This window comes from Phaethon lepturus, unplaced genomic scaffold (genome assembly GCF_000687285.1).
Source record: "Phaethon lepturus isolate BGI_N335 unplaced genomic scaffold, ASM68728v1 scaffold15367, whole genome shotgun sequence".
NCBI classification, from domain to species: domain Eukaryota; kingdom Metazoa; phylum Chordata; class Aves; order Phaethontiformes; family Phaethontidae; genus Phaethon; species Phaethon lepturus.
In genome coordinates this window covers 69,466-84,021 of record NW_010551332.1, presented here as the reverse complement: position 1 = coordinate 84,021, position 14,556 = coordinate 69,466, and the positions used below count along the sequence as shown (strand labels likewise).

General features: G+C 41.7%; 1 protein-coding gene across 1 annotated transcript in view; it reads left to right on the top strand.

Annotated features, from left to right (window-relative positions):
* Positions 1-14,556, top strand: part of ARPP21 (cAMP-regulated phosphoprotein, 21kDa) — a gene marked incomplete at its 5' end in the record, with an annotated part of 68,268 nt that overhangs the window by 22,885 nt on the left and 30,827 nt on the right. Inside the window, one exon of the mRNA XM_010290874.1 lies at positions 5,940-6,066. Within this exon, the coding sequence (XP_010289176.1) occupies positions 5,940-6,066 (127 nt within the window). The remainder of the gene's footprint in view (positions 1-5,939; positions 6,067-14,556) is intronic.

Here is a 14,556-nt window from a genome sequence, read left to right as displayed (position 1 = left end):
TCAGCTTTGCTCGTGCAGCCGGCCGCAGGGTTTTTGCTCAGTCTGGTGTGGTGTGCCTTGGCGGGGCTGTTTTCCCTCGTTAATGTTTGCTCGGGGGCTATTGGAGAGGCGGATGAACTTCTTCAGAGGACAAGTGACGAGGAGGTGCCTTTTCATACGTAGGCTGCTGTCAGACCAGCACCGTACTGGTGTGTCCAATGGCGACAGCGTCTGTCCGTGCCCCAAGCACGCTGTGTACGGGCCCTTTCCTCCTACACTGTAACAAAGTGGAAAGTTACTGAGGGCAGAAAAATACCTTTTGCGTTTGCAGCAACTTCAGGTATTTCCCTGGGGAATGGTTTGTCCTCAGCGGGTGTAGAAAGGTGCGAAATGCAGCGCTGCCAGCTTCCCCTGCACCCGCTGCACTGTGTGCACCATTCATCTCCAGCTTGTCGCTGTTCCAAAAAGTCCTTGCCCAATACCTGTGTGAAAGGGGACACGGGGCAGGGGTCAGTCCTGGCTGCCCGTGTCCCTGTATTGTGAAGGCACAGCGGCCTTGGTCTGCCGGGAGGGAGAGGAGGCCGCAGCGCTCTGCGTGGGAACTTCTGATCGACGTTTCAAGTTGGGGTTCGTTTTCTTCAGCGCTAGAATGTGGCGTGGTGGTTTGGATACTGCTTGTGGCATGTGTACGGCAAATATGGGATCTCTCGTATCCAAAGAGGAGCTAAGCCTTGGGAAATAGTAGTTCCTCTGCCCTAACAGTTCATCAGCTTTCTGTGCAGGGCAGCTAGACCCCGACCCCCTATCCCGTCTCGGGCAACACTTCACTGCGTTGCACTGGCTGTTGGCAGTCCGAATCACCCATTACTCCTTTGGGCTTAGATGCAATAGTAAAGCTGCTCTCAGATGCCAAAGCAGGTGGTCTGAGGCAAGCTTAAAGAAAAAGGGGAGGGAGGGAGGCCAATAAAAATGGTAATGCATGCAAAACATTATGTGATGCATTAATCAATGCAATCAATGTAAAAGCACTTTTATATCTTAAATGTTGCTATTGAATTTATGCCAGTTAAAAAAAAAAAAAATAAAGCTTGACTCTAATGGCTAATTAGTTCCTGTAAATGCATTGCTGGTAAGGTTCTAGTGGGTTGGCTATGGGGCCCTGTTGGAAAATACCAGAGCAAGGGTGGAGGTCCTGTGAGTACAATCATTTCCTTTGGGAGCTGAAAGGAGGAGAAAGAAACACTCTCTAAGCTACAAACCCAAAGGTACTGCATTTAGATTATTATCTTTTGTATTAAAGCTCAATTAAACGTGGCTCTACAGGTGCTCTCCAAGGTTCTCTCTCCCAGTCTGGGAGAAGCAGAAGCAGACTGGTTTGAAATGACATGCCTAAGAAGTGGCGAGAGGACCTCTTGCATTTCTTTTGCTGCTGCTTTTCATCACAGCTGTTCCCCAGCTTGAAAACAGAGTCATGATTTAATAACCTGAAAATAACGATCTATCTTTGTTCAGCTAATTGGAAAAAAAACCCAAACAAACTCAGCCATTAGTCTGCGTTTGCTGAAAGGGACTTTTAGCAGCAAATTCCTGTTTGCTTTCTGTGTCACAGATAGCAAACATACATCTTCACTTTCTCCCTTCTCTTCCATTTTCAATTTTCTTCTCTTTCTGATGGTTCTTCTATAGCATTATGGGCCCAGGAACTTCAACAAGGATCCACATTTGTTTTTTGCACTCTCATTGGTGCTAGTCATTGCTCTGCCTCTGCAAATGAAAAATGGGAAAACTGCGAGTACTATGCCGATGGGAAAGCACACCCTCCCTTTGAAGTTACTTGCACTTTTGACTCATTCTTTGTGGAAGCTGTACTGGCAAAATGATGTCGAAAAATGAGGTGAATTCTTGGAGTGTGCACAAGAAATAATGCACATGTTGAAGGATTTTTCATCCAAATTAATTTTGTCATCATAATTTTAGCTGTCTTTTTGCAGATGCCCCCTCCTAGAGAGTCCATAGCTACTGTTAAGACAAAATCTTTACTCATAGCATGTCACCTCTAGGAAACTTGTTTAGGAAAAAGGTTCGGGAGTCACAGCAAGTGAGTGGGTCTTTCCTTGATGATCTCAGAAGATGATATTGGAGGACATACCTGCCGTTGGTTTTTGTTGCTTTTATTGTGATTATTATGGAGGATGGGGGTGGGGAAGAGAAAAGTCCTTGAAGAATTACTCATCCCAGTCAGTTAGGTACTGGGAAAAAAATGGTACCTCCATGTGTCCATACATTACTGTGGCTTCTGTTGTCTTCACTCCCATTTATGCAACTGTAGCTGCCATTAGCAATAGCATCCACATCAATAATCATCTGGGTGAAGGTGTTAATCCAAACCTATCTGGATACCAGCAATGTTAAGAGAACGTGGAATACCTGTCCGATGGCAGAATCAAGCTGCAAGTCAGTAGGGAGATAGGTTAGGAAAGTAAAATTGACCTGAAAGGTGTGTGGAAATCCTATTCCTAACACGGGGAGATAAACAACACACCAGTGTATTTAAGGGATGCTGTTAGAGAGCAGTTCAAGGGAGACGCAGCCTGGTAATGGGTTTCGAACTGTATGTGGACAGAACAAAGCAGAAAGTCAGTGCTGTATCGAGTCTCTGCCCATCATCTAGAGACAAAGCACATCAGAAGGAGGAAAAAGTGATGCCTGTTTGTGCCACTTCATGAGTGTCTCTGGCGTGATGTGCCCAGTTTGAGTTAAAGAAAATGCTATGGATGAGAGGAAAAAATAGAGATGTGGTAGAATCATCAGCCTAGAAAAAAGGAGGGTATTCACCTTCAAAATAAGAATATCCATGGGGCTAGGGATCATCTGTCAACTGTTTTAATGGTAGTTATGAAAGAGGGAGTACTCTTCACAGTGTCAAGGATTAAGATCAAGAAACAATGCTTTTAGACTAAAGAATGCATACATTTATTTAGTTTATGGTCTTAGAAGAATATTTAAAAAAAATGGTTTAGGATAACTATATAGCTGTGTCAGCATGCTTGTTAGTGTAGTGGAAACGTCCTGGTTCTGTAAATTAAATATGTTATACTAGCAGGAGGTCCAAGGTTACATGGTACATTCACATGGGAAAGCAATTCAAATATAATTTGACATGTCAGTAAGCTGCTACAGAAATGTAATGTTTTTTGTTGAAGAGCACATAAGCAGAGGTGGTAGTAACACTGATGTAATGAGAAACTAAAAAATTCAAGAGGGTCAGAGTAGACAATGTAAGTGATACTTGTTATCTCTGATCCCTCTAGTTCCATTGTTCACTGAAGTAATATCAGAAAGGACAAATAGTATGTTTCAGCTACTGACAGAGAGATGTACTCAAGATAAATGAAAATGGATCCTTCCAGACCCTTCAACCACCAAAGACCTCTTTTATCCATGTCTATATTTTACGCCAAGACCTTCATTTAATATCTGATATGTTTAAAACAAAAACCACACACCCCACTCCAACAAAACCCCACCAAAAAATCAACCAACTAACCGGAAAAAAACATACCTCTTCTTTGCAGCTTATGTATCCATGATTGCTAGCAAATTCATCTATTAATCTTTCTAAATGAAATGATTTTCTTACCCAGTACTCCTACTACTAACATTTTTCAGGCTGATAGATTGCAGTCTGATAAGCTTCTAAATCGGGTATATAACAAATGTATTCCAATGAACTGAGAAAAGGAGAAAACCATTTGATTAACTCTGAGGTTTTATCTGTGTGATAAACATAAATAAGTGTTTCCAAATCACTCTGAATGCTTCAGTGTATGTATATGGGTTTTTTTGCCAAGCATGTTCAACTATAAACCTCACTTCAAAACCTATACTCTTTAGGCTATGTTTTAAAGTTAAAACCTACAGACTCTTTCCACAAGAGATAATTCACATTGTTCTCACATATGCTCCTGTATTTTCAAATATCATGGGGCTTGCTGGCACAAGGAAAATGAGGAAGTTGAGGATAAATCAAATAAATTTAAATCCTTCGAGTCAGATTAAGCTGCAGCCAGGAGAAGTGAGAGTATTTCCAGAGGGGTTTCATATTCTTTAATTTGTAGAATACGGTAATAGAAAATAAAGAAAATTTGAGAGGACGTCTACTCTGTTCCCCTGCCCCAAGGCAGGATCAACTATTTGCATTGACTTAGGCTGAGTCTTCTTACTTCTTTTAAGTCTCCTATTGTACAGGTTTCCACAAGATGAATTTATCACACTAAACTTACTTATACTGCTACGATGTTTACAGAGTGATTTTTGCACCTTAAATGACTGGGTCAACTTTCCTATGCCTTGTGGCTTTTCTTTGCAGAGAAACAAATTCATCATGATTTCATCCATTTTACAGAGGCGTTCTGCCTTTTTTAATTTAGTCTCTAACAAAACAAATGACTTACGGGCAAGCTGCAGCCATTAGGTGTCACTTGGTATTGTCTGGAGGGAGGATAGCTTACAACGTTTTCCAATCAAACCTTCTTGTCTTTTTGGTATTTATTTGAATCTCGCTGATATTAACTGGGGGTGGAGCGAGAAGGGAAAAAAAATAGTTTCCACTGATTCAAAAGAAAATGAGTAGACCTTGAAGAATGAGTAGGTATTCAACCGCTTGATTGACAGGTGATATTCACTGTCAGTCGGTCTGGGGCTTTCACTTCACCAACAAGGCTGAGTCCTGTTTTGTTGATCCTGATACTTTCCCACCACAGTTACCTGTTCAGTAGTCTTCTACTTGCCAAATTAGCCATCCGTATCCTCTGCTCACCTAGTCTTTTGTATCTATGCCTGTTCTTTTTCGTCTGACATTGTCTCTAGGAATATTTCTGATCCCTCTTATGGTGTCCTAGCAGTTTACAAAAGGATGCAGTTACCCTTAATCTGCTAATACTTCATGGGTGATGAGGTGTTCAGGAACATTTCCTCCATGGAAATAAAAATGGCAAAACCAGTTCTTATTTTTCATATGAAAAATATTGTGTCCCACTGCAGTTTGTTGATACTGTGGGCTGCTGAACTCTGTCGGATACCTACACCATTCACTGCAGCTGAAAATGAAAAATTTTGAGTGCTTTGAACTTGCCATGGGTCAACTGAAAACTGTTTAGCTCAAATGTCTCAGTAATGGTGTTATAGCATGTATAGGAAAACTCTTTAGCTCCAGTCACCCTCAAACTTCCATGTTCACCTGTGTGGTCAGGTTGATGTAGTACATGTTGCTCTATAATGACAATAAAAAAAAAGAAGCCCACCTAGCAGAACTTGCTGACTAAATGCCTACCTTCAGCTCCTGCAAGAAAACAACTGTGATTGTCTTTTGAACTGTAATTGTATTCACACCAAGTGCGAGCAAGGCTTTACAGGGAAATGTTTACTTAGGGAAGGATGTAGCTGTTAATCAAAAGCGTGGATTTAATCATCGTTTCTTACAAGTGTTAGGGGCACACACACTCCATCTTTCCCTCTATCTCACCTCTCTATGTTTCTACTCCAGGCCATTCTTTGCTTTGAATTGACCTTTTTCTCCAAATTTCACTTGATGGTTTGACATGCTGCCTATATGTTGATATGGAACGTGGTGTTTGCATCTGGTTTTCTGCAACATTTGATATTGTATTTTCTTCAGTGTATATATGTAAGTTTTTTATGCATCCTGTACTTTTTTGTCTCAATTACAATTCTTCTGTTTCTTAAAGTATCTGAGAAGAAATTTGGGCATTGATAGCCCTTTTCCTGGCAAAGCTGAAAAAGCAAGCAGCAGTTCTTGAAGATTCACAAAGCAAACCTCTCGCTTACAGTTGCCACTAATATGCTTTACTTTAACTCTTGTTTCCCTTCCAGTTTTGTCTTATTTTGTGAGTCATTGAGCTTTAGAGTCCATAGTTAGCTGCTGTTCCCTTTCTTTGCAGATGCCAGTGTATTATTACCCATCTGGTCAGTACCCTACCTCAACAACTCAGCAGTACAGACCCATTGCCTCAGTTCAATACAATGCACAGCGGAGTCAACAGATCCCACAGACTGCACAGCAAGCAGGTATTTACATCTGTCACTCATTTCTTCAGCTGCTCGCAGTGCCTTTGCTGGTGAAACCTGTTGATTGTTGTTTAATTTTGAATTCGAACCGGGGAGGAGAAAGCTGGTCACTGTTCTGTTTGAAAATATGGTGAAAATTACAAATTGAGAAAACCTTCGCTTGGAAATGCCAAGCAGTGGAAGAGCAGAGGTTGTGTTCTCCGCCACCACTGTCCTGCGTGCAGTGCCGTGTCCTCAGTGTCCATACTTGTCGTGATGGACACAGAGAGAACTGGGAGGGAACTGGTGTGAGCAGTCACACTGCGTGTTCAGGCCAACCATTGCGGTTTGTCCTTCATCATGCAGACTCCCCAGACGTTTGTAAGACCTTACACGGTGGACAGGTTTGCAGTAATGCAGAAGGGGCCAGTCGTGCTCCACCACCTTCTGCTCTCCCTGAGCCCGAGGAGCAGCTGTGTGGTGGTGCCCATCAGGACCAGCTCCCCACAGCGACGTGCGGCTGGAAGGGGGGCCGTTACACTGTAAGAGAGTGAGTAGCAGGTCTCACAGTGAACCGGTCTCTTTTCCTGCTGTGTCATGCCACTCCTGATGACACCAGAGTAAGAGGGACGTAGGCAGAGAGTTGGGCTGGTGCATGTTGGGGGAAGGCAGACGTGCTCATGCAAGGGTCCTCACATTTCAAGGGGATAAACAGTTCTTCTGGTTTTGGAGATTTATTTTTTTAAAGTTGCTTGTGTGTTTCTTTAGTGCACACCTCCTCTCATAGTATGTCTCGAACAGTAGCTCCAAGGTGGGTGGGGGGTGTTGTTTCCCGGTAGGGCTTGCTGTTACAGACGTGCCAAGTAGGACAAGGCATTTGTCTTCCTGTCTGGGTTTGGCAGAAACCCTTCTGAATGGCAAAGTGGGTTCCCTGCAAAGGCATTGGTGCAAAAGTCTTTTAACATGCAAGTCAAGAGCCCAGACGAGAGACGTGAACGAGACTTATGGGGTCATCCAGCCCATCAACCTGGCTCTCTAATGTGACTGCTGGCAATTTTGTTCATGCTCTCTCAGGCGCTCGGGAAAACAGAGACACAGCAAACACTGCTATAACTAAGCAATTGATTACTTTTTTTTTCCCCAAGCTGTTCTACGTTCTAATAAAATGAGTGGTTTTTTGGTCAGTGTTGCAGTGGCTGACTGTGTCTGCTTTCATAACTTTGTGCTTACACATTCCTGAGAGAGAAAGGCGTGGGATATTGCATAAAGATCATCTGTCTCTTCTGACTTCTCTTGCCTGACAGTCTGATACCATATTTATTATATGGTATATAATTTATTATTTATTATAGTGGGTCTTTGAACCTAAGTGCAAATCAACTTAGATGACATTATCTGGATCTACTGCGTTGTTATAAAACCATATTTATCAGTTTAATACATATACATAGTATAGTGGAGATTATTGTAAATGAAGTATACAAGAGATGGTCTGAAGCACTTGAGTGATGTTCTGGAGAAGATGCAGCTCTTTGATCTTCAGGAAATCCTAGGTTTTTTTAAATATATTGTAGCACAGGAGCTGTTATGTTTGAGTACAGACAATGCAGAGATGTAAATGCTAATTTTGTTTCTGTGTTTACTGCATTGTTTTCCTTACATGTTTGGAAAACATGAGTCAAAGAGTTTGTTTAAAATCTCTAGCACGTCAGTCTTTTTCCTGCAATTCGCTCTTTCAACTGCCTGCTCGGTTAGAAACGTTATTCTTATCTCTTGTTTAAAAATGAAAACATTGTGACTACGGTTTAGACTCCCTGCTGTGGTGATGATTTTAAGCATTTAGCTATCCTCAGATCTTGAGACTTGGCTGAGAACAGATTCCTCAAGCTGGCTCATCCCTTGAGCTCAGATACATCCTTTCCCATAGTTGTCGTCCGAGCGTGTGATAAGCATGCCAGGGAGCAGCTTGCAGTTTCCTGCAGATCTTTTCTTGGAAAGGGTGTAAGGATCATTCGAATTTATGTTCCAGTGAATCCCTTGCCATTTAGAAAGTAACTGGCTTTCCAAAATGTCACATAATTTATACTAAAAGAAAAGAGAAATTGAAGTATAGGGAAATATATTATTTATGCTACAGACTTATTGCAGGAGGTTCACTATAAGCACTGAGACACCAAAAAACCCAAATGATTCAGTGATGCTTTCAGATGGTTTCATGCCCAGCGTCGCTGCATCTGCTTTTCTTCCTGTCAGCTTGCCCACACACGTATGTTTTGCTTCCCGTGTGCCCTGTGGCCTCAGCCCACCTGCAAAATGCTCATCTCTTTTGGCTCCTCTTCCATGCCCAGTAGCTGCTCGCTGGGCACCGCAGCAGATTGACTGGTGCCACCAAAAGAGGGCAAATAACTGCCAGCTCCTACCTTAGGCTTTTGGCAGGGGGGCAGGTGAGCTGGGGCGCACCTTTCCTCTTTCAAGCCACTGGTTTTTATGAAGCGTTATAAATGTCATGTCTTTGCAGCTTCTATCTCTGTGTCAAATGCGATGGAAATTAGATGACGAGCTCAAATAATTACTCTGAGGGTTATTTGAGGGAAATCTGGCAGAGTAATCACACTCATTTTTCCTTCAGAAAGAAGTTGGGGAAAAAACAAAGCACAAAAACACCAAAAAAGTTTTTAAATACTCCTAGAAATTTGTACATAACTGGAAAATGGCAATCAGCAAGTGTTTCGGACTGCAGTTTCTCTTCCCATGCAGACTTGGCTTCAGATCAGCACGTGAGCAGGTTGTGCAGGAGCCGGGGATAACCAGGGGCAGGAGAACGAAGACGCGAAGGAGAATAGCGCTGGCAAAACAGAGCCCAGGTCAGGAATGTTGAGAATGGGAAGGGGGAACAGGTGGGAAGGAGGCAGATGAAAAGACGATTTCTGAAGTGGTTTCCCCAAAGACCTCGCGACACTTGCTCCTACTTGGAAAAGGGGATGGCTGTGGTGCAGGCAGCCCGTGGGAGCCTGGTTGTCTGCCTGTACCTGCCGGCTGGCTCATACGGCAGCATGAAGAGGGAGGCAGCTTCAGCCTGGCAGATCAGAAAATGGTTTATTCAAATAAAAAAGTTTGCCTGCTTGGAGGAGCTTTTGGAAGCTTTCAGAGCAGCAGCAAGGAGTTCAGATCTTACTTTCCCCTCTTTGGGCTGCAGAGGTCAAAGTTTGATCTAATGCCAGCAATTTGTTTTCATTTTTTTAGAAAAGGTCTCTTCAGGACTGGAGCGATACTGATGACTTTTACAGCAAGCAGCTAAAGTAAAATGTCAGCACAGCGTCTGTGGTGGCTCAGGGAGCCTGTTCTCTCTTGCGGCTCTGGAAGCAATATTAAGTTAAAATGGCTCCAGGGCATAAAAAAAGATGAGCTCACCTAAAATTTGATTAGAGCTCTGGCAGCAATAAATCATTTGGAGAGAAGGATGAGAACCTTTTTCTGTGTTTATTAACCTTTTTATTTTTATTTGTTTCCTTACGTGCTGGCTTGTATGAGAACATAAATGACCCATTTCTGGCAGGAACCTGGTACAAAGAGAGTTGTCCGTGAAGATTTTAAAAAAACCTCCACAATTTGAATTGCATTTGTTTCTGTTCACGCCAAAATGTGGTGTCCGACAGTGGAGTAGCATGGTCTATAAACAGAAATACTTTTATTTTGCTCAGATGCATACCATTGCTGCCGCTCTTCATTATGCTACTTCTGCCCCATCCTTGTGTCCAGTCCTGTGCAATGCAAAGGTTTTCAAGTGTTGCCATTGAGTGGGGCCAGGGTCAAGCCAGTGTCTGTCACACAGCGGCATGCGCGTAGGACACCATAGGTGGATTCCTGGGACATGTACAGGCAGCTGTTCTCAAACAGTATGCTCATTTTTCAGACTATTTGGGTATGTTGTTATTACTCATTTCTGCACTCTATAACAGATGATACTTAAGATACCATGAAATGCCTAGTTCTGTAACCACACAGAAGCAAATACTGTTTCTGTATTCCCATCTAGCAGTACTCTGAATTGTACATTTAGCATCATCAGTATTTCATTCTTCAGTAATTATCTCTCTATGAATATAGTTTTGAAAGCTTTCAATCCTTGGTAGTGTGTTTGAATAGAACAATATAGATATATTAATGATAAATCAGTAATGATTTGTATTTTTATCATGATAGAAGAAATCAGCAATGTGTTATTTTATATCCGTATCTTTGTATTTTCTTCATTATAGCAAGTGCTGCGCACTTCGAGGATTTTTCATCTTTAAAGTGCTTAATAAACATTAGCTGGATAAGTACATGAGTATTACTTTGGGATATGCAACTGTTCTTATTGCCATTCACAAATGAACAAGCTGCAACAAAATACTTTTTTTTTTTCCTACTTTGGTTCATTGTTGTATGTCTGTCTCGTGTTCCAGATAACTCCATAGTGCAACAAGAATTTTATGGATAAAATAATGTTTAGATTCTTGTCTGGGCCATAGTTCTAAAAGGCTTAGCTTGATTGATCACACAGTTGTAAGGTAAAAATCTGTGGCATGTGTTTTGCATCAGTAATGAAGGTCATCTTTTGAGGAGATTAAAGCTAAGACCTATAGTATTTGGTTGAAAAATCTTCCAGTCAGAAGTTTAAACTATAATATTTCCAGAAAAGATAACATGGTATGTGGTATAATTGGATGGTCTTTAATTCCTGCAATTAACATGATTTTAGAATTTCTCATACATTTGAGCATCAACAAGTGTTGCCATTATAACTTGTGCCAGTGCTCAGAACTGTGCCCAGTGCCCAGGATTTCCGGACAGGAAGGCTCAGTCTGCATGGGAAATCTCTGCTTTTTCCTAAAAGCAGAATAGTTGGTTGGTCCGTGTCTTTCCTGTGCTGAGGGCTTCAGAGCTGGACGTAGGACTCCAGGTGGGGTCTCACCGGAGTGGAGCAGCGGGGCAGAATCCCCTCCCTCGACCTGCTGGCCACGCTGCTTTGGATGCAGCCTGGGATATGGCTGGCCTTGTGTGCTGCGAGTGCACATTGCAAATGTTTGTCTTGAGGGAAAGGTAATATTTCTGATGGAGTACTCTACTATCAGCCTTTACAGCTTCCAGTGAGAAAAAAGAGGTAATTGTCTCTTTCAAAGCGTCTCTGCAACAAATTTTAAGCGACGAAAAAATGTACCTTAACAGAGTCCATAAATTTGTTTAGGTAGAAATCAGAGTCAAATCGACAATGAAATATTGAATTTTTGCTGAATTTAATCATTTAGGTGTCAGCATAATTGAAGAGTGTTATCTTCAAGTCTCTTTCATCCTCTTTGACTCTGAAAGCATTTGTCACTATAGACTGATACTGAGATGGGGAAAAAAAGAATGAAGGGAAATGTGCAGCACTAAAAAAAAAAATTGGTTTGTTATCATGGTCATTAGAGAACCTTATAAAGAAAGATTGGAGCTTTCTACCTTCATTAGCAACTTGACAGGAGCTCATGGTCCATGAGAGATTTGTTTGCATAATTCCATCTATAATTTCTGTGCTTATATAAACATAAACAACTTCAATTTTTAAGTATCTAATTATCTGCAGAAACTATTTCTCCAACAGTAATTGCTTACTGCAGTATTGAAACAGATTTGTGCTGAAGGTGTCCATCTGTGTTTAATGCTATATTTTTTTCACAGCAGATACTGTTTCTCCTGAAAAGCATTGCAGGGGCTGTGTGTCTCACTTTTACAGGGGCTTGACAGGAACAGGAGGGACAGAACTCTACTGTTTTAGATACTTAAGCATAGTGTTGCATTTATTAATGTTGATGTAAGGCTTTGGAATTTAAAAGCATTTTATGAAATGGTAGGGCCAGATCAAGGAGGAGTTAGCAGCAATTGCACTAGGAGGACTAAGTCCAAAATTGTGATCTTGAAGTGTTCCACACCAATATTATTAGTTTCTGTCCAAGTAGTTTATGTTTAAGTTGCCCAGAGCTTAAAGCTTTACCTACAAGTGCTTCCATTTTGACAGTACTGAGTGTCTTGGACCACGAGCATCTGCAAGGCAGAGCTAAGCGCTCCTCCTGCCAGCTGCCTTAGAGATTTTTTCTGATGGCTGTGAGATGGAAGTGCCTGCAGCAAACCTAGGGGACTGCTCTTCAGGCTTGTTGGGTTCGTTCTTTGCTTTTTTTGTTGGTTGATTCGTTGGGGTTTTTTTCCCCCCTCTAAATCGCATCTGGAGGAGAAGGAGCCTTTTTTTAAAAAAAATTGATTTTTATGATCTGGTTCCAACTTTAGGCATTCCCATGGGGAGAAACCTGCATGCTTTGGCCTGAGAGGGTTTTAACCCATGTTGTGTGCTGCGGGGGAAAGAAATGCTCACTGGGGTCTTTGCTGTTCAGGGACATTCCCCATCTTGCTTGCAGTGCTTTCTTTAAAGTTGTGAAGGAACAGAGAATTAAGTGCATGAAAAAGAAATGCATAAAGCAAGAAACTTGCTTAGTTCTGATTATATATTTTATGTTCTTTTTTTTCAAGTTTAAAGTCTTGCTTTTGTAGCATTTCACTATTGTATGCAGTGTGTGATTTAAGATTAGCTCCAAGACCTGTCCACCTCCTCAGTATTTGCTATTAGCTGCCTGTAGGGAGGATTCTACCTAGAGTTTTTCACCCTAGATTTAATTCTCCTACTGCTGGAGGAGGATTCTGTGACTGTATATTGCATTCAAGTCTTTTTGGAAGCTTGCTGGGAGAGCCAAGACTGGGGCTTAAAAGTTTTTTTAAATTTCTAGTCTTAGAAACACTAAATTCTGTTGTCCTTGTGACGTTAAGAAATAGTGCCGCACCAGCACTGAACCAACATTCAACTTTACAGAATATCTGTAATTTAAATTAATAGCAGAATTAATACTATCACACTCCCATGCAGTGTACTTGATTCTGAAAATTAAAAGCTTTTGACAAAAAGCTTTGTTCTTCCTCAAATGACTTGTTTAATTATTCAGCATTCACACCAAGAGAGAGCAAATATTGAAGGAAGAGAACACCGGTAGGCTTGACAGCCATAAGAGCCTTAAGGCAGGCATTTATTTGTGGTTTTCTTTCAAGGCTTCTCAAGTTTTGTTCAACTTTGCTAGCACTAATTAAAATCTAAGCCATTTCTGACAGTGTTCCTAGGGTTTCACACTAAAATACAGATTTTTTTTTTTTTTTTTTTTTTTTTGGGGGGGGTGGTTTAGAGAATTAGTGTGTGTTAATTTCACGTCAGTTAATGTACAGGAGCAAGCAGAGTGAGAAAAGATTTCTAACAGCACTGTGCAATGGGTAGGACTTGAAAATAGCGTCTGTAAAAATTGCAGAGGCCATACTAAGATGCAGGGAATGCTCTAAGGTATTCAACAACATCTACAAAGAATCTTTGTATTTCTGTCTTTTCTTTGCCACAGAGACTCATACATCATCTCTATTGCTAATTCTGTGTTGGATCAATGCACAGTACTCCCACTTCTTGCAATGGAATTTTCCAGCACTGAATAATTGGGAGGTTTATATTGTAGTCCTTGAGAGCAAAGACAGATTTAATCTTTTCTTCTTTTATGTTTTTTATTTTTGCTTTTCTGATATCATCCTGCCATTGCTAGAACTAGTGGAGCCCCACCTTTGACAGAAATCCTAGAAGGTCCCTCTCTGGAGGGGGCAGAGGTCATCTTCAGCTCTGCTTCAAGCATGCTGCTCACAGTAGGTCTGTAGGCTTTGGGGCTCAGTTTTCTGTGACTCTCCTACAGATGAAGGCATGCAGCGGGATGGAGAAGTGCAGGAGGGCTTTTGTGTCTAAGCTGATAATTAAAGAAATACTCTGAATGTACACCAGAGATCTGCTCTGCAGAGGTGGAGGGGGCCTTACAGTTGCCATTGAGGATTTAAGGATCGAAGCACACTTTGCAGTTGTAAAACTTAATAGAACCGGACAGTTATTTAGATTGGGATGCGGTAGAAAAAAGGAATGTGAGTCTGAGCTGCTTGGAAGAAGGGCCACAGCGTGGGTTCAGCGTTAGGGCAGAGGAACTCAAGGACGATGTCCCAGTAACTGAAGCGGTGTTCTGCTGACCAGCCCTGATATGTAAAAAGGTCCTGGTACCTTTACCTGGATTTTGTTAAACCTTTCTTACCATCAGTTATTGTTTGCCTAAAGAGTCCGCAAGAACAGTGTCCCTCTGCACTTGGAAAGATGTTTTCATTTTGACTCACCAACATTAGATGTGTGCGTTTATATAGCAAGTGAGCAGTTGCCTTAATTTCTCTTTTGTTTGTTTGCCGAGTGAAATGAGGCTGATGGTGTGGGTACGTGGAGGAGGCAGCCCTTGAGTCTTCCCAAAGAAAGGAGATGGTTTCCTTAGCAACAGACAAGGATAGGTGATACGTCTCCAAATAGTTCTTCACCTCTTCCCCAGGTCCTGCTCTCTGTTGTAGCTCACTCATTATGCACCGGAGCAGATAGCATTC